Source organism: Carassius carassius, chromosome 33, assembly GCF_963082965.1.
Source record: "Carassius carassius chromosome 33, fCarCar2.1, whole genome shotgun sequence".
Taxonomy (NCBI): Eukaryota; Metazoa; Chordata; class Actinopteri; order Cypriniformes; family Cyprinidae; genus Carassius; species Carassius carassius.
In genome coordinates, this window is record NC_081787.1 from 2,239,065 (window position 1) to 2,261,933 (window position 22,869).

The 22,869-nt window shown below is 35.3% G+C and overlaps 1 protein-coding gene and 1 long non-coding RNA gene across 6 annotated transcripts; one reads left to right on the forward strand and one right to left on the reverse strand.

Annotated features, from left to right (window-relative positions):
• The first annotated feature begins 2,101 nt into the window (after positions 1 to 2,101).
• sh3rf2 (SH3 domain containing ring finger 2) lies at positions 2,102 to 22,817 on the forward strand. Of its 5 annotated transcripts, XM_059521277.1 has the most exons (12): positions 2,103 to 2,220; positions 2,605 to 2,991; positions 4,711 to 4,977; positions 6,473 to 6,568; positions 13,345 to 13,653; positions 17,146 to 17,267; positions 17,481 to 17,651; positions 20,102 to 20,343; positions 21,215 to 21,252; positions 21,358 to 21,501; positions 21,615 to 21,883; positions 22,126 to 22,817. In XM_059521277.1, exons 2-12 carry the CDS (start codon positions 2,635 to 2,637, stop codon positions 22,304 to 22,306), a joined length of 2,196 nt encoding a protein of 731 aa, XP_059377260.1. In that variant the 5' UTR covers positions 2,103 to 2,220; positions 2,605 to 2,634; the 3' UTR covers positions 22,307 to 22,817. The 5 variants fall into 5 exon arrangements, with proteins under 5 accessions (XP_059377256.1, XP_059377260.1, XP_059377255.1 ...); XM_059521273.1 differs by having other exon boundaries at positions 2,102 to 2,220; positions 2,602 to 2,991; positions 21,215 to 21,501; XM_059521272.1 differs by having other exon boundaries at positions 21,215 to 21,501.
• On the reverse strand, positions 2,214 to 14,093 carry LOC132113494 (uncharacterized). Its single transcript, XR_009425173.1, has 3 exons — positions 13,942 to 14,093; positions 2,714 to 2,880; positions 2,214 to 2,350 (listed from the first exon to the last, which is right to left on the reverse strand). It is a non-coding gene; the product is annotated as an uncharacterized LOC132113494 (long non-coding RNA).
• Positions 22,818 to 22,869: the final 52 nt, after the last annotated feature.

Below are 22,869 nucleotides of genomic sequence, written 5' to 3' on the forward strand. Positions count from 1 at the left end.
ATATATATATATATATATATATATATATATATATATATATATATATATATATATATATATATATATATATATATATATATATAATAAACATAAGTTCACCGATGTGGTTGTTTTTTTTTTTAAAGGCGATACTATATTTTTCACCACTAGAGGGCGCCAGTATTACTTTAAAATGAACTTGGACTTTGCAATTTTCTATGTAACTCATTCAGCTATGGATCTCTTTATTGTGTGTGTCTTATTTATAGTGTATGGCACTTACATTCGTATGGCATTCCCCAATTATGGTAAACTTAGTACTGGAACAAATCCAGTTTTTTTGTAGGATTTATTTGATAAACAATCATCTAAAATAATTCTACCCAAATGTTAAAAAAAGCTAGCTGTCAAAACATCAAATCTGTGTCTTCATCCTTAGATTTCGGCCTGTCCCACCTCAGAGGTGGATCCCAACAATAAATCAAAATAAAATAAAATCATGTCATAATTGTCTATAGGCTATGTCATGATCTTGATATTTTAATTATCTGTTTAATTTATATTCACTAAATCACAGCCTGATGGAAACACAAGTAAATAATCTCTTAATTGTTTTCCATTCAAACCATTCCTTTCAACAAAAAAAAAAAAAAAAAAACAGGCTATAAGTTGATCAGTAACTACAAAAAAAACATTTTGGCACCAAACTAACTAACGGCTTAAAAACAGCCCTGTTCCTCATTCTTAAATAGTTATTTTATAAATATTTCACAAATTTGTCTATTTCATTTGATTGTTTATTTAATCTTTACTGTAAATTTTAATACGTTTCAAAATCACACAAAACTGAATTTGGCCAAATTTTGCTAACAGGATAAATAAAACAAAATAAATAAAATAAAAAAAGGCACAGAAAATAAATCAGCTCAAATAATATTTTCTAAAGCTTAAGCACCAGAAAAAAAATGCATTTGTTTACATGTCATTAATATAAACATGTCTCTCTAGTTCTGATTTAATTAACCTGTTTAATCACCAAAAAATGTCCCAGATATGGAAATATCCAAATGAAATAATCATTGTAATTATTGTTTTGCATTTTTTTTGTTAATTTTTTTTTTTAAGTGTGTGTAAAATTGTGTTTTATGTTCGGTCACATAATGTGTGTACTGAAATAACTTATTTCTGCAGTCATAAAAATGGTTAGATATCTTAGCCCAGCTATTTTAAACCATTTTATCACATTTTAGGGTTATTATTATGCATAAAAAAAAACTTATGCAACATTGATAGGAACAATGAGAAAAAAATTTAAATAAAAAACATTCACCAACACAGCATTTCAAAATTTTTACTTTTTTTAAATATATATTTTTATATATAAATCATTATTGTGCATTCTTTGTAACATTTGAATTTTTAATTAAGTGCAATATTTTGTCATTGTAACATTTTATTGTCATTTTCACTAAGAACTGCCATTGGATTTATATTGTATACCTAAGTTCAATGTTGTGACCATCAATATGTCTACTCATTCAGTGACCACACTCAACAAAACTAAATATATGTGAATGCATATACTAATACTAGACACCCTAAAGATCACGTGTAGCAAAAATCTTTGTCATATATTTATTAAGACACTTTACTAGTTTGGGAGCTTTGATGCAGCCATCATCTTTTTTTTTTTTTGCTAAACTTGTACAAACTTACAAAACAAGGAAGCGAGACATAAATACACTCCAACAAGAAGCAATCATAAATAATAATAATAATAATATTCTGGATTTGCATGTCAAATTATAGTATTATAGATACATAAAAGTGCAAAAATAACTTTACATTCCTTTGGAAAAGTTGTCATAATGCAGGTGAAACAGGAAATAAGCTGCTCTGGTCATGTGACAATTTGCACTAATCATGTGAAACTGTACAAATGTAATAGAAACCCTTTATTTTCTTAATATATACAGGAAGTTTTATTTACAATAAGATTTTTAGAGCTAAAACCTTTTTTATACAGTCACTATTGTGACCTGTGGGACTAACTTCTACAGGTGTGCGGTTGCAATACGAACCTTATTTGTGACTTCAGAGGTGTTTTCCGTCACATTTCTGCGCTGAATCTCAGTGACGATGAGCTGTAAGATGACACCTGACCGCAAACATCCAGTTCAGAGCGGCTCTCTCAATCTCCTGCGCCCTTTCCACTCCTCTCCCACTCTCCCGTGTCAGCAGGTATGTGAATATTTAACTGTAAATGAGTACAATGTTCAGTTTTATACCAAGGCTATAACCTCGGTTTCGCTGCGAAGCTGTTTTCGTGTCGCAGGTAGACGACGTGACGTCACTCCGCGGCTCGTCAGATCTTGATTTAAAAAAAGAATGCTTTTATTTCCCTCGGAATTATAACAACAGCACAAATGGATTTGACATGTAACGTCCATAAGAGTCAGATAAGCTTATGTACAAATGCGTGTTCGCACCTAGGATATATTATAATAATGAACAGGTGTTGACGGAAGTGCATAGGCTACATAGCTCTCGCGCTGTTACAAACAGGTTTACAGTGAGAACTCATGATAGAGTAAGATGCACACTCTGTGTTTTTCTCTCAAGTAGCTCTGAATATGTTATAAAAGGCTGTGTGTGATGGAGGACCTGGCTGTTCTGGACCTGTTGGAGTGTCCTCTGTGTATGGAGCCCTTGGAGGAGTCTGCCAAGGTCTTACCGTGCCAGCACACCTTCTGTATGCCATGCCTCCAGCAGCACGAGGCTTCACACCCTTATCAGATGTGCTGTCCGGAGTGCAGATCTGCTGTTCCAGGATCAGTGCATGAGCTCCCGACCAACCCTTTACTGCTGAGACTCCTCCAGAGCCTCCAGGAGCGGGGTCCACTGTTCACACCGAGGGACAGATCCGTCAGATATATCAGCTCTGCAGTCCAGGAGGAGCTTTATAGCAGCTACATTCAAGATCTGCCCAAAGCGGTGCAGTACACGCAGGGGGTAAGTGCTTTTGTTGCATTAGAGCGTGAAATGAATAACGATTTGTAATGCACATGCTTAGAAGCAGTCTTCTGTTTTTGTGTTTTGTGACATGCACTTTGATTAGGCTTGTGTGCTTTTCTTTCAGAATTAAAAGCTTTAATCTTTCTGGGGTCGTGATGTGAATACCATTTAGTATTATTCGGATATAGGATATGAATATTTTCCAAACTTTCTCCGGTGTGTATCATATTACACCGTGTGTGTTGTCGTGCCATATCAAACACATCGAACGTGATGTTTGTTTTTTGACAGAACTTTAATCCTGTGCATATTTAAATATATTAGTGTTTTTGTCTTGTCTGGGAGGTCAGTTTTCTTAAGAGCCGTATTATGTCTGTTGAAACCCACTGGGCCTTGGTTTGGTTTAAGTAGGTCGGTGGACTTGTATTTCAGTTGGGAAAAATGCCATTGCATTTGCAGCCACAAAGAGTAACGCTGTTTAAAAAAGGGGATGCTTTTGTGCTCTGGGGAAACTTTTCCTCTTTTCCCACTGCATCTCTCATGCCTCTTCTATATAGTATGCATGCATTTGAAGTACTGGAGAGATAATATACTGTTAATAATGTTCATGTTAAATGTTATTTGCAGAGGTCAGTAGTCCTTTAATTCTATATTTTTTTCATTAAAAAAAAATATATATATATATTATATAATATATTTTTTCATTAATGTTTCACTTTTCTAATATCTATTTAGCTATTCAATTTAACATTTTTATGATTAAAAAGAGCTTAAATTAAAAACAATGCAGCAGGTATACCATAATGCATTCTTCAACTGTACTTTCAGATCTGTTTTACCAGGGGTCTTAAACTTATTTTATGATATGTTTTGCACAGAATTCAATTTACTTTTATTTATAGTCATATATATATATATATATATATATATATATATATATATATATATATATATATATATATATATATATATAAGGGGCAAAGAAGATTACACACAAAAGTGGTTTTATATGTGTAGAAAGCATATTAAATGCAAATAAAGTGTCTACTTTAATGTTTAGAATAACATTGTCAAAATAAGAGTGAAATAATTTTCCATCTTCATTGCGTTTAACAGAAACTGTATATTTATATAAAAATGAAACAACATACTTATTCTTACCTGTACTTATTAAAATATATAAAAGAGTAAGTGATCATACTAAGATTTAAAATGATTTAGAAATGAATTAGTTTTTGGGGGCTAAACTATGATCCTTAAATGAAGTCTTTTAATGTCATCTATCGATTCTTGTTCTTAATCTGCCTGACGATATTTTTTGGTATATGAACTATTGTTAAACTGAATGACATTATAGTGGGTGTCTGCTGTAAATCAAGAAAAACTATCTTTGTCTCAGAAAACAAATTAATTCTACAGAATGCATTCAAAGTTTTAGTGAAAAAAATTAAAGCTGTTTATGGTTTTTGATTTTTTTAAAAAACCCCTTCGTTTGCTTTGCCAAAAACCAGTATATCAAATTCGTAATTTTTATAATAATTCAAGTGATATCTTTTTTTTTTTGTGTGTGCATTGCAGTAAGTAGAATTGGATGTATTTAATTGTCATGAAAGTAATGTCACAATGTAAAAAATATAATGGTCCTAGAATGGCTTCATTCTTTTTTGAGTTATGATCCGGATAAGTTTTTGACTGCATTTTTTTGATTCGTTTCAGGTCCAAGCTCAAGCGTTATATGATTTCCAGGGTAATGCACCTGGAGAGCTGACGATGAAGTCAGGGGACATGGTTTATCTGCGCTGGAGAGTAGATGATAACTGGTATTATGGTGAAGGTAAAGAGAGCAGTGGTCTGGTTCCAGTCAATGTGCTGCGGGTCATTAGTGAGCAGCCACAGGCCCTGGCCCTCTGCAGAGCACTTTATGACTTCAATGCTAACAATCTGGATCCGGACAACAGCAAGGAATGCTTAACCTTCTTCAAGGTTCGTCTCTGTGCTTTAATGATTTGATTTCTTCTTCTCTGATCAATGTACCACCATAATTCAACCACCAAAAGTGTTTGGACACTTAAGCGATCAAAAATGTGTTTGCATTAACAAAACATCAAAGCAAGTGCTAAATAACGCTAGACTGCACTTTTTTGTGAAGACCTTTGCAACTACTTTAACAGCCATAAAATATGAATATGAACAGCCACAGAATAAAAAATCTAGCTCCGACAAAGAGCTCAGTTGGGAGAGCGTTAGACTGAAGATCTAAAGGTCTCTGGTTCGATCCCGGGTTTCGGCAACATCTCCCACTCTTTGGGGAGGTCGTGGCCTAATGGTTAGAGAGTCAGACTCCCAATCGAAAGGTTGTGAGTTTGAGTCCCGGGCCGGCAGGAATTGTGGGTGGGGGGAGTGCATGTACAGTTCTCTCTCCACCTTCAATACCACGACTTAGGTACCCTTGAGCAAGGCATCGAACCCCCAACTGCTCCCCGGGCGCCGCAGCATAAATGATGCCCACTGCTCCGGGTGTGTGCTCACAGTGTGTGTGTGTGTTCACTGCTCTGTGTGTGTGCATTTCGGATGGGTTAAATGCAGAGCACAAATTCTGAGTATGGGTCACCATACTTGGCTGAATGTCACGTCACTTTCACTTATAAATAAAAAACGTAATTTAAGTTTTTCTAACAATTCAAAGTTTTTATCTCGCAATTCAAACCTTGTTTCTCGTAATTCAGAAAAAGAAGTCAGAATTGTGGGATTTTAAATTCAGAATTGTAAAAATGTTTTCGGAATTCTGAGTTTTCTGTTCATTTTTAAATTTAATCGTGACTTTTAGAGAAAAATTCTGAAGTGTGAGATTTAAAAAATTTACATTATTATTTTAATTCCAAAACAGAAACATAATTTCTAATATATATATATATATATATATATATATATATATATATATATATATATATATCCTCATGAGACCCAGGAAAAGAAGGTTTTGTGAATTTTTATTTATTTAATTTTTTTCCTCCTGTCGTTACATTGTTTGGAGCATAAGGAACAAATGGGATTATTTTTATTAGTAAATTTATTTAGTGCCACTTCAATCATGTTCCTAGATTTTTATTTGTTCGTGAAATACTTTTTCTGGCCATTGTATGTGGAACATTTTATGTCGTCTTATTTGTGTGATTCAGTGTTGAACCCGGGAAGCACATAAAGTTCTTCTTTAGGCTCTGTGATGGAGCAGTATTGTTAGTCACACCGCAGGACTTGAATTATATAACAGTTCTGACTCGGGCATAGAATCCATTAAAGGACATTTTCCTGCAGTGTTTTTATTTTTTCCTGAGAGCAGATGGTCCAGAAGCGTCTGGAGCTGTGTTAAGGGTGTAATGGGCCTGAGGCTTAGACTGATTCAAGCCGAGGAAACATCTTCAGGGACATCCTGCACCCACAGCTGCCTAACACATGCCTTTCTCTTTCCCCCCCGCAGGGAGACAGCATTACTCTTATCAAACAAGTGAATGAAAATTGGGTTGAGGGGAAACTTGGAGATAAAGTTGGGATTTTTCCTTTGCAGCTCACAGAGGTAAGACAACAGGCTTTTATTATCCATTTCAAAACACGGTGAATCTCCAGATCTTATTTAACACCAATAATCATAAAATAATAAGACGGGAAATAAAATTTAGCATGAAGTAAAAAGTATATTTTTACATTTTCACAGCATTGCAAAAATATTGGACTTTTTTATTGAAATGTTAAAATGAACAAAAAAACAAAACAAAACTGTGCAATCAAAATGCATACTTTAAACTGTACATTCAAATCTGTTTAGCAGTTTAATATAATATAATAGCTTGCACAAAGTGTACAATATTACTGTATTTACATCAGTGTTATTTTAGTATCAATGAGATACTATTTAGTTTTTTCATTAATACTGAATATTAGATTTTGTTTTTTAAATATTTTTGTTAAAATTATTTTTTATTAGCTTTTGTTGTTGTAGTTTTTTATTATTATTTCAGTTTTAGTTATTTTAGTACATCAAGTTGAAGACTTGAAATGTAAATGAAAATGAAGCTGAAATAAATTGTTAAATAAGTTGTTTTATATTTTATATTTTATTGCACTTATTTCAAGTAACAAAAATGTTTTTTAATGGTTTTGGTTAACTAAAATAACCCTGATTTACTTACTTTGTTGTGATGCTTACATTACATTGAAAATGCCTGAAATATTTATTATTGATGTGCATATAGTTGTACATAACATTTTGAGTTTACAAATAAATTGTAATAAATCCATTAATAAAATAAATAATCCCAACAATGTAAGGATTAAATGTAAAAGTCAACTCCTGAACTTTAGTTTCAGCTTTGGCTGAAGTTAACTTAATATAGCTTATTGCATACACTGTAAAAAATGATGCAGGGGGGTGTTAAATACAACCTGTGCAAATCAGTTATATTTTACTTAAGTATATTAGTTAGTAAGTAAAATATATAAAAATGGGTACATTTTAACTGCACTACCTATTTGTTAACAGTAATATCTGCATCATTAAAAAATGAGTAAAAAATACCCCAATATATTAGTTCAGTCATTGCAAATTGCGCATGCGTCAACTTCAACATCCAGGCGGGAATCGCGGATTTCAAATTTAACGTCTTCCAGAGGGACCACGAAGTGTTGAGCTCCAGGTAAGATTTTTGTTGTTGTTGTTTATCATGTTGATATCATATAACCCAAATATTAACTCATCAAAAGATTTGTAATTTGCTCGCTTCTGTTATATTGTCGGTGCTACAGCCAAGCTGACAGGTTGGAATTTGAGGTTGGTCGATTTAGCTTACTGATAGTGGCCTACACACTGGGTCTTATACCGGCAAATGCGAGTAAAATTCTATATTGCTAATTAAAATATTAGCTGCCATTAGTTTCATGTACATTGCTGAAATTAGTGAACAGCTTAGCGAAGGTGCAGCGCATGTGACTGTGTGATTTGTTCAGGCCAACGGCGTTTTTATTTGAGACACGGTTGACGTCGACGATGTCCTGAGGTGATCAAGGCCGAGAAAGTAAAAACAATAGCAGTAAAGCTGTTAATAAGGCAGGCTGGATAATTAATGTTACATTTTCTTGCATTTATATAATGATCTGCAGTGTTCTGTGTTAGAAGGGATCAAATCATAAAGTTGTCCTAATTTTATTATTGTTATTATTACGGATTTATATTAATCTGTCCATTTATGTGGGGTTCATTAATGTAATGTATGTTAAAACTGGTTTGGGTTTTATAATGGACATTATTTTACAAATCATGAGTTATATATTTGGGCGTTTATGCGTGTTTTCGTATGCCTTCGCAGGGAGCTTGATTGACAGGCGATCTAACCAATCATAATCCGCCATCCCCCATTTTGTCCGACAAAGCAGTCAGGAGAGATAGCAGATGGGAGGATTTGAACTTGAAAAACGGAATGTACTGACGCCTTTCCGCGGTTTAAAACCTTCCTTCTTATGTTCATTCATGTTTATTTGATGCTATAAATGAACTAGAAGGAAGAGATGATCGGTTCACGAGCAGCTTTAACTGATGGTCTACTACAGCGATATGTCAGACACATTTAAGAGCCACAAAACGGTATAAATCGTTTAAATTTCTTTTAAAAAATGACCAAATTTGACAGGTGAGACTTTGTTTACTATGTTTAATATCAAAAGTAACCGAAAAGTAACCTGGTCTGTCCTGTCTGTCAGCGTGTTGTCAGTCTCCTCTTTGATATGCGATGTATTTCTCACTGAGTGAGAACATGGTGTGGCGTGAGAGCAGCGTAAGTTAGCTTTACGGACATATCGACAGTAACTAAGGGGGGCGGGTCTTTGCGAACGGTCAATTCGTTATAAATATCCTGCTTTACAAATATTTTACGTGCACAAATTGTTCACAACAAGTTCGCAATTCTGTATAATTGTGTTTCTCGGTGCATACAGTAAGTACATCAGCCCCAGAGCACATGAGTAAGTATTAAAATAGCCTATATCACACTAGCATGAAAGTGCAGTGATGAGCATGTGTTTTTGTCACACCGACAAAAAGTAAAAGATAGAACACATGTAATGTTTTTATGTTCCTTTTGTGATCATTAATATATAAATTCTATGATTTTAGTCTATTTTGTGCCAATTCACTTTAATTGAGTTATGTTAGGCTTAGGCTATGTTTTTTTTAGTGAACTTCGGTTTGTAGATTGCACAAGTGTAGTTATTGTAATTATTTTCCAAAATATGTGGATTAAACTTTAAGGGAATTTTAAACCTATATCATTTGCGTTTATGTAAATGCAACATATATGAATATAAATTATGTGCAATATTAAAATCAGGTTGTAGTAAATTATTAAATAGTCAGTATACAAATGTGGTGTTATAAATTATATTTAAAGGTGTGTCTAATGTTCATGAATATGGGATTCTTTTATTTTTTTCTTAATTAGCTTGTCTTGGTCTATTTGCATGTTTTCTTAAATTGTAGCACTTTGACCTGAAATTGAGTTCAAAGGGCCACTGTATTTGTCTCTAAAATGAATCTCCTTTTAGTTACAGAGTGTTGAGAAAAAAAGGGATGCAGTTGTCTGTTGCCTCATTGAGTACCTTGGGGAAAACCAAGAAGAGCTCTTCCAAGACTGCCAGGTATATTATAAAATGACTGATCAATGTTTTGACATTCATTGTCGTAATTTTGACTTTATTCACAAAATATTACGAGTTTATTCTCGTAATGTTTCCACATTATATTCGTAACTTTGACTTTATGCTCAAAATATTATGACTTTAATCTTGTATCGCTACAGCTTTATTATCGTAATCTAAGTTGTTTTTTTTTAGGAATGAAATATGATCAATAAGAGAAAAACACTGTTAATAAGTAGATGAGTACTGGACTTGATTGGGAATAGGCTTGCTGCGATAGTCAGTGTTACCGGTGTTCAGCCGCAACACCGGTTACATCACTTTCCCACCGCGACTTTCAAATGAGTGATTTAAAAGTGAGGTGCAAACCCCCCCAATCAGAATGCACAGTTAGATATATATTTATAAGAACATTTCAGCAGGTTCAAGATAATTCATGAGATAATTAGAGCAATAATTAATGTTGATGACAATGTTGACAGTTGATGGTAGCCATTACCTTCCATAGTAGGGAACAAATACAATAGAATTCAATGAGTACCATCAAATGGGTTTAACAGAAGAAAGAAACTCATACAAGTTTGGAACAACTTGAAGGCGAGTAAATGATTACATAATTTTCATTTTGAATGAACTAACCCTACAATACTTATGTGTGAGCATTTATTATGCTTAACTAAATTATGCTTAATATTATTAAAATATATTGAACGGGATGTTGACATTTATTTCCTTTTTAGTTTTTACTTGTATAATTGTTTAATATTAAGCATTTCACATTTTATCTGGAACATTGGCAAGTTAATGTTTGTTCATGAAAGATACAGATAAGGGACATTTAATTATGAAAATCTAAATGTTCACCTATATAATCAGGTAGTAGCAACTCTGTTATCCCTTTGTTCTATGGTGACATTTATTTCCTGAATGTTCCAGGATGACCATCTATTCCAATCCTTACAAGATAATTCCATCTAAAGTAAAGGATTAGATTGGTAATTGTTTTATTATGGGATACTGGGGTCAAGAATTCAAGTATTGCTTTCGATATTTATTTTTTTATTTTTTTTATTTTTTTACCTGTTGAAATTGAAGTGCTGATTTGAAACCCTGCTTTGTCTTGAAATAAATGACGTGACCAAAAAGAAAACTGTTTTGGAACAAAATGTGGTTAATATGCTTAAACTAACTTGAAAAAATTATTTTCTTTTTCTTTTTAACAGGAGGACGAACTTGAGGGCAACACAAACCAAATAATGAAAGTTTTGGTGATTCATAATCCCACAGCCGAGGAGGACCCATCAGATGTGTGGGTTGTTATAGAGGGCAACAAAGTACTGACTGGATGTGGAAACAAAACCACAGCATGCATTCTGTTGATGGGGCTGATGTATGCCCTCAACCTGGAGTACCCCAAAACCCTTAAATACACTTTTGACGTGTTCCAAAAACTTTTTTTGGAACTTGATGCAGCAAAACCACTCAAAAAGGTTCAAAGCCTCAAGTGCAAATTAATGGAATGAGCTGTTGTACTGACACAGACTGTTTCATCCCATGGAGACCTGTTTATAATTAGAAGTTTAAAGTTGTTAGTGATTTAGGCATGATTCCTCTTTTTGGTGGGAATTCTATTTTTCCCAATTTTCGGTTTCACTTTTAAGGTGTGGCCTTGCGTTCCCTCTGCAGTGGTTCAAACAAAGTTTACAGACTCAAGGCTGCAGTTCGTGTCTGCTGTTAAAGTGGGGGAGTGAGAATGTGTGAAGACAAGTAAGGGTTCTTTATTTGCATGATTTTGAAGACCATGATTAATAAGAGTCTCAGACCATCAGCAGAACGACCACAGTTGGTCAACAGATTTGTCTTTGTTTTTTTTGTTTTTTGTATTAGTTTTAAGAATTGTAAATTATTTGTTGTCAATTGAAATTAATGAAATGAGTTGTACTGGCAAAGACTGTTTCATCCCCTGGAAACCAGTTTATTTTTTAATTAGAAGTTAAGAAGTTGTTAGTGATTTGTTATGTCTTTTGAAGTGAAATGTACCTTATGCATTAAAGGTATAGTTAATCCAAAATGAAAATTATGTAATCATTTACTCACCCTCATGTTGTTCCAAACCTGTATGAGTTTCTCTGTTCTATTGAACACAAAAGATGATATTTTGAACAATGTTGGTAACCAAACAGTGATGGTAGCCATTGACTTCCATAGTAGGAAAAAATACTATGTAAATCAATGAGTACCATCAACTGTTTCATTAGCAACATTGTTCAAAATATCATCTTTTGTGTTCAATAGAACAGAGAAACTCATACAGGTTTGGAACAACATGAGGGTGAGTAAATGATTACATAATTTTCATTTTGGATGAACTATACCTTTAATATTTTAATAAATTAAATGTTTTAATCCATAATATTTGGTCAATAAAGAGTAATTTGACCAATAAATTACTGTGTCCCATGTCTGGCCATTTTTAGGTAAATTTAACCATCTCTGAAAAAGTAATGTTTAAATATTTATATTTACTGCTTATTATTAATAATAATTAAGTAGATTAACTGTTTTCTGCTAATAATAGAGTAATTATTACTCAATTTTTATAAGTAATTAGCTGTGTAATGTATTGAGAAATATTAGGTAGATTTTACCTAATTTCGTTTAGTATATCATAGCTGTTAAAGTCAGGTACTCCTTACTCAAAAATATAGGATGAAATCTACCCAAACAAAATGAGTGCAAATTGTTACCTCACTTTTATTGAGTAGATTCTATAGGTTTGTTTTTACAGTGTATTTTCATATTTTCCTTAACCAAAAGTTCAGATCAAACAGTAATTGGCGGACCCCTGCAGTGCCGCCACAGACCGAAGACCCCTGATTTAATGAGAAAATGATTACACGATTGAGAAAAGAGGATATTTGCTTAATTGTCATGGAAATAATGTCACAGCTAAAAATTTAATGATCTTAAAAATAGACTTTTTGTGCAAAATATCATTCTTTTGATTTCGGAAATAAACAAAACCCAGATTTTTCTTTTTGTCTTTTATATTTAGCATTATGCCTAAATGCGAAATGAATCAAAGTGTGACGTGACATCTTTGTCATCGCTTTTCAAGTCCCCTACTCTTTCCTCCCGTTTAATGTCACGGTTAACTTCAGAACAGTAGGCCCTTATCACTAAGTGCTGATGGTGGCGGGAGCGTGGTAACGAGCTTTTAGTGAGCTTGCTATCTGTGACTGACTCATGCTGCTGGTCGAGTGAACTTCATGTGCCAGCGGATAATTAAGCTCCAGATAGGAATGCTATATCTGAGGTTAGTCCGATAAAACAGCCAGCCTCGCTCTCAACGCCGGTCGAGCCGAGCCTGAAGGCACAATAATGCTTTCTTTTACTCCGGTGGCAGAGCAGCACATTAGGGAACAGAGAGAGGGAGCGTCACTCCTCCTGCCCTCTCCTGCACTAGTCCATCTTAACACCACACTCCTCAGATCAGCAGCTCCAGCTGCCGCTTACACAGGACGTTAAGAGCGAGCAGGTGGGATTAACGGCACTTTTCTTTCTGATAGACTCAGACGCAGCAGGTGGAGTGGCTTATGCAACCCAGCATGGCTTTATCGTGCATCTCTGCTTCTTTTTAAATGTCTTTGTGTTTTCCCGTTGCAGCCGAATCCGGCGGCGTACGAGCTTCTGGAAAAACGCAGAAGGAGGGACTCGGTGGAATCACACCCACGGAGCAGCGGCAGGGTCAACGGCGATGCTTGCGTCCCCAGGCGGATCACTGGAGCATCTCACAAGCCGTCCAGGCCTCCGAATGTGAGTCTCCTGAACAGCCTGAACTATCCTCCCCTCAGCCAGAGCCAGCAGCCGCCTCACATCAGCTCCAGCGCACAGCCGTCCTCCGGGAAGACGCCACAACTCACCACACTTAACAAGCCACGTTTGAGGAGCTCACGTAGAAACTTGCCTTCTAAGGTCAGCAGCCCCTGATTCGCAATTATGATTGGCTGTTTGTTTTCATTGCAGACATGCGATAAGCTAGCCATGCACTTGTTGTTGTTGTTGTTTTTTAACCATGCATGCATTTTTTCATTTTGTTTCATTTGAGTTTAACATGCGATTCGGATTCACAAGAGAGGTGATGAGTCAAGAGATAGACAATGAACTAGTATTATAATATCTTAATGTGTCTGTGATGCAGATGTGCCTGCTTCAGTCGGTGACACACATTTGATTTTATTAGAAACAATGCACTGAAATCACCTCATATGAGCTGTTCCTTCTTGCATTTTCTTGACTTTCCCTCAAAAACGGGGGTAAATATTTCTCTCCTCTGTCGGCATGAGATGTTTTCCTGTGGGAGAGGAAGCCAGTGTGTTTGAGAGCTAAAAACGCCCCATTCTCTGTTGCTGCTTTGCAAGCTCATGACTCATAGGGTTACATAACACTCTCTTCTTATCTGGGTGAAAGGCTCACTCTCTCCTCCTGTCATCAGCTGTGTCATTAATAGATTTACTCATCGCCGGTGCAAACCCATCATGAGCGTCTTAGTGAGTGGAATAAAAAAAAGAAGATTTAGTAGAATTTGTTGGCTGCTACATACAATTAAACTGTATTGAGATTGAGTGTTTAGGCTTGTTATGGATAAATATGATGCAAAAAACTGCCAGCAGGTGGCAATAAGTTCCTATCTTATTGATTGATTCATTGAATCATTCTTCTTCAAAAAAAAAAAAAAAAACTCAAAACAGCTGATTCATTTTAAAAAACTACTCAAGTCTTTACAAATAAATCATTGATTTGTTCACAAACATATTCATTTGGGAAGGAAACACTCTGAGATGCACAAGTGTTCTGATCCGGCTTCGATTGAAACTATTTTTGTTGGCGAAACAGAAAAACAACAAAAAAACATGGACAATAATGTGTCTAGAATGTTACTCACTCAATTAAATTCATGCTTGTTGAACGGTTGTGTAAAATGACTATCACATTTTGTGATTTGCTCAAGAGTTAATATATATATATATTCAAAAACTTTTTTCAAAAGTTATTATTTTTTTAAATTGAGAGTTATGCATCCAATTAACCTAAATAAGCTTTTCATTGATGTAAGGTTTGTTAGAATATGACGATCTTATAGGGTGCAAATAAAACAAAATATTGAGAAAATCATCTTTAAAGTTGTGCAATTGACGTTCTTAGCAATGCATCTTACTAATCAAAAATACGTTTTGATATATTTATGGAATATATTTGATATATTCATGATCTTTACTTAATATCCTAATTATTTTTGGCATAAAAGACATTTGGCTTTTTTTTTTTTTTTTTTTTTGCTATTGCTAAAAATACATCTCTGCAATTTAAGACTGGTTTAGTGCTCCAGGTTCACATAACATAATGTAACAGACGAACAAACAAGTTTAATGTAAGATTAAAGATAAATAGAGCAAATAATTAGATAAAAGATTAGATCAAGTTTTTTTTTTATTGTCTATTTCCATGATAAGAACAGGGTAAAAATCAATACAAAAACAGGTGTATAAACAAATGAATAAACATTTAAAGACAGATTAAGAACAGAAAAATGTATTTAATATAAATATAATAATAAGACGACAAATGAAAACCGAAGTACGGTTATAAAAACAAAACAGAAAAAAATAAAAAAAGTAATCACACAGTAAATGTTTGTTTATGTATGTGAAATTTAGCTAGCAGGCAACACAAATTAAGTTTTTATTTCCTACGCTCTAATAAACGTTAGGTTGTATACTGTACCCAATAGCTGGGTTAAACATTAAAGTTAATTCAGTTATTTATATAAAAACTTAACCAGTTTAATTAACATTCTGCATTAAAACGGTCGACCAGTGCAACAGAGACAGAAGATACAGTGGCAAGTTAATATACCTGTTGTACTTATCTAGTAGTTGTAACATGCAATTTGGATCGCAGCACTTCTTATGTTACCGCCTCTCTAAGATGAATCACTTATGCTGTATTTCTCCTTTGTAATTCGCTTTAAATAAAACGTGTTAATGTATAACTCTAGGTCTTCTGTGTCCTCTGTGGCAGTGCTGATGTAACTAAGCTGTAATCACCTGCTCTCTCTGAGATAATTATGGCACGTACTGTAGGTGTAAGTGATTAAGAGAGGAATACTAAAGAGAGAAGATACTAATATTAGACTGGAGGAAGACTCATGACTCAACTGCTCAGACACTCTTCCACGAGCCCATTAATTGTTGGATATCAGTGCTTCGGAAAAGTCTGTCTGAGGCTGTTTTCTGTCTGAGCCTGCTCTGTAAATCATATCAGAGATGTTTCTTTTGCTGTTATGTGAGAGAACTACTCAAACCGACTCCTGAATTAGACTAACATTGACATTTTTACAACAACCTTAAAATGCGACCCTGGAGCACAAAAGCAGTCTTAAGTCTCTGGGGTATATTTGAAGCAATAGCCAAAATAAAACATTGTATGGGTCAAAATTATAAATATTTTCTTTTATGCCAAAAATCATTAGGATATTAAGTAAAGATCATGTTCCATGAAGATATTTTGTACATTTCCTACCGTAAATATATCAAAACTTAATTTGTTATTAGTAATATGCATTGCTAAGAATTCATTTGGACAACATTTAAAGGCAATTTTCTCAGTATTTAGATTTTTTTGCACCCTCAGATTCCAGATTTTCAAATAGTTGTATCTCAGCCAAATATTGTCCGATCCTAACAAACCATACATCAATGGAAAGATGATTTATTCAGCTTTCAGATGTATAAATCTCATTATGACTGGTTCCACAAGTCCAGGGTCACAAATGTCCATTCATAAGCAATCAGCCAAGATTCAAAATATTTAGTGAGCAAATGTTCCTTATAGTCCTTTGTGTTACAGTCTTGTTTATTTAGTTTTTACTTATCCTGTTTTTTTGTATTTGTTTAATGTTGTTTTTAGTCTTTTTTGTTTGTTTGTTTTTATGTTTGCTTATTTTTTGTGTTCTCTTTTTATTTAGTTTTTACCTTTTGCCTTTTTGTTTTTAGTCTTGTCTTTTTGTTTAACTTAGTCTTTCTTGTTTTAGCTTGATTTGTTTTGCTTTGTTTTTCACCTTTTTTAGTCTCTGTTTATTTTGATGTTGCTCATTTTGTGTTGTTTTTATTCGTGTGTTTTATCTAGTTTTTGCTTATGTTTTTTTATTCCGTTTTTGTTTTTTGTCCTGCTTTGTTTTTGCCCTTTGTTTAGTCTTGTTTTTTCATCTTGTCTTACTTTTGTCTCTTTGTTTTGTTAATTAGTTATCATAAAGTTATGGAAAACTTTACTGCTATTATTCAACATATGTTATCAGGATGTTTGGTGTTCAACAAATCTGTTCCACACTTGTACTGAAGCGACTGCACTGCTGTCAATGTCTGCACAAAGATAAGTAAATTACCAGTAACTTTCTGACTATTACAGAGAGACAGAACAATGAATGGTGAGAGTCCACCAGCCATCACCATGGCACTGATTAACCCTCAAGCGTCCCCTTTGCCTTCAGAGAGCAAGATGTCTGCCACCCAGCAGCTCTCCATCAGTGTGTAAGTGTTTCTGACATCAGATGCATCTTTGTGTTTTTTTTTTTTTTTTTTTTAAATAAATCTCAACAAATTTAAATATGTGTATGTATACGTAAACATGTTTCTGAAGAATATTTAAAATAAAAAATCAAATTCTCATGGATTAAATTATGGGCTTGCTTGAGTAACAATAAAAATGTTTTAACTACTTCTTAAACCTGTTGATATGTTTAGGTGTGCGGCGCTTTATTCCTACACGCCTCATCACTCTGAGGAGCTGGAACTGAGGAAGGGGGAAATGGTGGGGGTTTATGGGAAATTCAAAGAGGGCTGGCTGCGTGGACTGTCTCTCAGAACAGGCAAAGTAGGGATCCTGCCGGCTAACTATGTTACACCTGTGCTCAGGTGAGCAGAAGTACAGTTCACAGTACAGATGGGCTACATACAGTTACAGCAACACCTCTACAAAACATGCTAACTCTACTTTGCTTGTGCACTTAATCTCCTTACTAGCGGTGTGCAATATTGACAAAAAATATATATATCTTGAAATTTATTGGAATATTTTGCTAACAATAAATGTTTTTTGAGCTGGTTTAAGGTTATGGATAATTTGACACTAAAACTGCCAGTAGGTGGCAGCAAGTCTCTTTCTTAATGATTCATTCATTCAAATGATTTGTTCAAAACAGCTTACTCATTTACAACCCGAATTTCGGAAAAGTTGGGACGTTTTTTAAATTTTAATAAAATGAAAACTAAAGGAATTTCAAATCACATGAGCCAATATTTTATTCACAATAGAACATAGATAACGCAGCAAATGTTTAAACTGAGAAATTTTACACTTTTATCCACTTAATTAGCTCATTTAAAATGTAATGCCTGCTACAGGTCTCAAAAAAGTTGGCACGGGGGCAACAAATGGCTAAAAAAGCAAGCAGTTTTGAAAAGATTCAGCTGGGAGAACATCTAGTGATTAATTAAGTTAATTGATATCAGGTCTGTAACATGATTAGCTATAAAAGCTTTGTCTTAGAGAAGCAGAGTCTCTCAGAAGTAAAGATGGGCAGAGGCTCTCCAATCTGTGAAAGACTGCGTAAAAAAATTGTGGAAAACTTTAAAAACAATGTTCCTCAACGTCAAATTGCAAAGGCTTTGCAAATCTCATCATCTACAGTGCATAACATCATCAAAAGATTCAGAGAAACTGGAGAAATCTCTGTGCGTAAGGGACAAGGCTGGAGACCTTTATTGGATGCCCGTGGTCTTCGGGCTCTCAGACGACACTGCATCACTCATCGGCATGATTGTGTCAATGACATTATTAAATGGGCCCAGGAATACTTTCAGAAACCACTGTCGGTAAACACAATCCGCCGTGCCATCAGCAGATGCCAACTAAAGCTCTATCATGCAAAAAGGAAGCCATATGTGAACATGGTCCAGAAGTGTCCTGTGGGCCACGGCTCATTTAAAATGGACTATTTCAAAGTGGAATAGTGTTTTATGGTCAGACGAGTCCAAATTTGACATTCTTGTTGGAAATCACGGACGCCGTGTCCTCCGGGCTAAAGAGGAGGGAGACCTTCCAGCATGTTATCAGCGTTCAGTTCAAAAGCCAGCATCTCTGATGGTATGGGGGTGCATAAGTGCATACGGTATGGGCAGCTTGCATGTTTTGGAAGGCTCTGTGAATGCTGAAAGGTATATAAAGGTTTTAGAGCAACATATGCTTCCCTCCAAACAACGTCTATTTCAGGGAAGGCCTTGTTTATTTCAGCAGGACAATGCAAAACCACATACTGCAGCTATAACAACAGCATGGCTTCGTCGTAGAAGAGTCCGGGTGCTAACCTGGCCTGCCTGCAGTCCAGATCTTTCACCTATAGAGAACATTTGGCGCATCATTAAACGAAAAATACGTCAAAGACGACCACAAACTCTTCAGCAGCTGGAAATCTATATAAGGCAAGAATGGGACCAAATTCCAACAGCAAAACTCCAGCAACTCATAGCCTCAATGCCCAGACGTCTTCAAACTGTTTTGAAAAGAAAAGGAGATGCTACGCCATGGTAAACATGCCCCGTCCCAACTATTTTGAGACCTGTAGCAGAAATCAAAATTGAAATGAGCTCACTTTGTGCATAAAATTGTAAACTTTCTCAGTTTAAACATTTGCTACGTTATCTATGTTCTATTGTGAATAAAATATTGGCTCATGTGATTTGAAATTCCTTTAGTTTTCATTTTATTAAAATTTAAAAAAACGTCCCAACTTTTCCGGAATTCGGGTTGTAGAAACAAAGCAAGTGTTTATTATAATATTTTATTTTATTTTTTTTGAATGGGTCATTGACTCGTCTAAAAACATTTAAAACTCACAAATGTTTTGCTCCGGCTTTGTTCGGAACCATTTCCGTTGCCGAAACAGAAAAAAAAAACTTGATAATAACTAAGCCATAAAGGAATGTTTTTTGCTTTCAGAACTTGAATTATAGGGTATTTTTAAGTTCATTCTAATAGGCTTCATCATGCAGCGAATGCTTTTGTACTTTCAAGATATGTTTTTTGTTTTTTGCTAAATGAGTGATACACTCATAGTGCCAGCTCACATTGTCCTTTCGTTAAAACAACTATTATGATATTATCGCAGACGATAAATATCGCACACCCCTATTCTGTACATAATTTGATATCACTGTTAAAAATATTGACAGGCTTTTCAGGTGCATGGGTTCTTTAATGTAGTTCACACTCCCTTTTAGGTCTAATTAGAACCGTTTTAGATTTACAAGCACAATTTGAGTTTCTTGATGATCAAGTTTACAGTAATATACTGACTTTCCCACAGAACATCTGCAAGGTTTCTTGAACAAACCAAACCTGCCGTTCCTAATACGAGCACAGTATCAACAAAGCGGCACACCCCACACAAGCCGCAGGCTGTTGTCCTTGCCCTAGACAAAGTAAACGCAGACACTCCTTCAGCTACAATGGCTGTGATGTCATCATCTGGTCCTGGGAGAGCGCCGCAGCAGGGCGGAAAACAGGGATGGAGCACAATGAGACGCACCCACCACGCCACACACAGGGGTGAGAGCCAACGAGCCCCGACACGCCGGGACAAAATAAATCAACTTTAAGCTGTTGCACTTGCAACTGTTATACATTAAAAAAACTAGTCGAACATGTTTTATTTATACATTTTGTCATTTTAAGCCAATACACACAATGTTTTTTTTATGTATCTCTCCTGTCACCGAGGCTGATGGAAAAAATGCATTAAATTTGTGAATTATTTTTACAATTTAAAATGACTGTATTATATTTGAATTTATTTAAAAATTGAATTTATTCCTGCGATGCAAAGCTGAATTACTCCAGTCTCCAGAGTCCTTCAGAAATTATTCTAAGCAGCTCAGCTTTTTTTGCTGCTTAATATTTTTATGAAAAACATTTACCATTTAAAAGTTTAGGGGAAAAAATATTTTTATTCAGCAAGAGCACAATAGATTGATCAAATGTGACAGGTAACACATTTATAATGTTTCAGAATGTTTCTTTTAAGATAAAGTGTCATGGTTTCCACAAAAATATGAGGCAGCACATAATACATTATATTTTTTAATATAATCAGAGGATCATGTGACACTGAAGACTGAAGTAATGATGCTGAAACTTCAGCTTTGATCACAGCAATAAATTAAATTTTAAATACAGGAGAAATGTTAGTTTATAAACTTTGACTATTACTGTTTTTACAGTGTTTCGGATCAAATAAATGCAGCCTTGGTGAGCAAGAGAGACTTCTTTCAGTCTAAAAATGTGCACAATCGGTTTCAGATAAATATATGGTCATTATTCTCTCTTCATGTATTTTTAGGTTTTAGCCGACACAGAAATTGGCTTATGCAACAAATATGTTGTTCATGCTGATACATTTCTGCTCTACCTTTTGGTTTAGGCTTGCCTCATCATGGAAACTACAATTCAAACTCTACCGTAAGCCTTCAGCCTCCACCTCAGGATTTGGGACAGATCTATACACTCGGTCGTTCACCTGTTCTTCCCAAAAAGAGAAACGGTTTGTTCTCAAACCCCATCAAGGTGCAGCATTGGGCGTATGAGACGACAGCTCCCTCTGCTGGAGGATATCAAGCGGTCAGCAGGGACCATGTCCAGAAAGAGGCCACCGCAGCGCCTCAGTCCATTCTGGTCAAACCAGACGCTCATAAGCACAACACAGACAAGGTAAAACAGCTCCTACAAGCGTTTTAGGATTAAAAGAGTTCTAGGATTTAATAAGTTCACTCTCAAGTGCTCAGAAGTATTCAAAGCGGCTTGTTTTGTTGTTCTTCTTTTAGCAGGTAAAGTCAGTGCGGTTCCTGACTCATGATGCTCCTCAGACATCCACCACATCTCCAGGACAAATCTATAATTCCCAACATGGTCTTTCGGCTCTGGACCACTGGAACCCTTCAGCTATCTTGGGTCGGGATGGAAGTGCATTAGTTCTTAAAGACCCCAAAACACTCGCACCCAGAAAGAGCGCAGCCCCGGATCATGCTTCTATGGAGTGCCTCTCGCTAAATATGAAGCCGGTGCTGATCAACAACCAGCCCGGCTCTAACAGGTGGGTTTTCTTGCATGTGTCTTTAAAAGAAAGCATTGCAGTATCTGATCTCATGGCTCCTGTGTTGCGAGCTAGCTAGAAACGAGTGGCAGATATCTTTTTTTTCCCTTTTTAGCAGATATAGTATATTTACGAGATAACTGTTATAACAGAAAAACATTTCCTGTCAGAATCATTTATCACATCCTGGCGCTTTGCGCTCGGTGCATTCTGACCGGTGCATTCTTTTCTGATTTCTTCAGATATCGAGTAATGAGAGGTTACAACGCTAAAACGGATGCAGAGCTCACGCTGACGGAAGGAGAAACAGTCGTCGTTCAGAGGCCTCGAGCGGACGGAAGGCTTTTCGTGACACAAGAGATCAGTGGAAAAACTGGACTTTTTCACAGCAGCGTTCTGGAAATCCTTGACAAAGTCCTTTGAGTGCGTCCAGAGCTGTTTATAGTCACACCGTTTGAGCCTGTTGGTTCATTAATCAAATTTAAAAGCAATATCGTGTGTATACTTATCTATGACAAATCACGTCATGTTTCATGCACAAAAACTTGTAGGTTTTCACTTCATCGTTCTGACAGATAAACGTGCCTTTTTGTATGTTGAACACAGTTTGCACTTTTATAGATGCATAGGGGGAGAGGTCGGGAAGTTTGTTAATTCTGTAGGAAACTAATGATTATCTGTGACTGTTGGATAAAGGGAAGCCTATTGATGACGCACTTACTTGACGCACACAATCCTGTTGTTTCAGTACAGTAATGGTGGATTTGTTTTGTTGTATAAAACGTCATAGCATCTATATCCTGACGATGCAATTCTTTAACGTTCCTGTTCTCAGTCCCTTTTTTGGGGGGAATTTTGGGAAGATGGTTAAATAATAATAAACAAAAAAGACCTGACCAGTTTTCTACTGATGGGGTTTTTGCCTTTTATTGAACTGAATTTGGTAAGACTGTTGTTATTGTTTACATTAAAAAAATCAAAAAAAT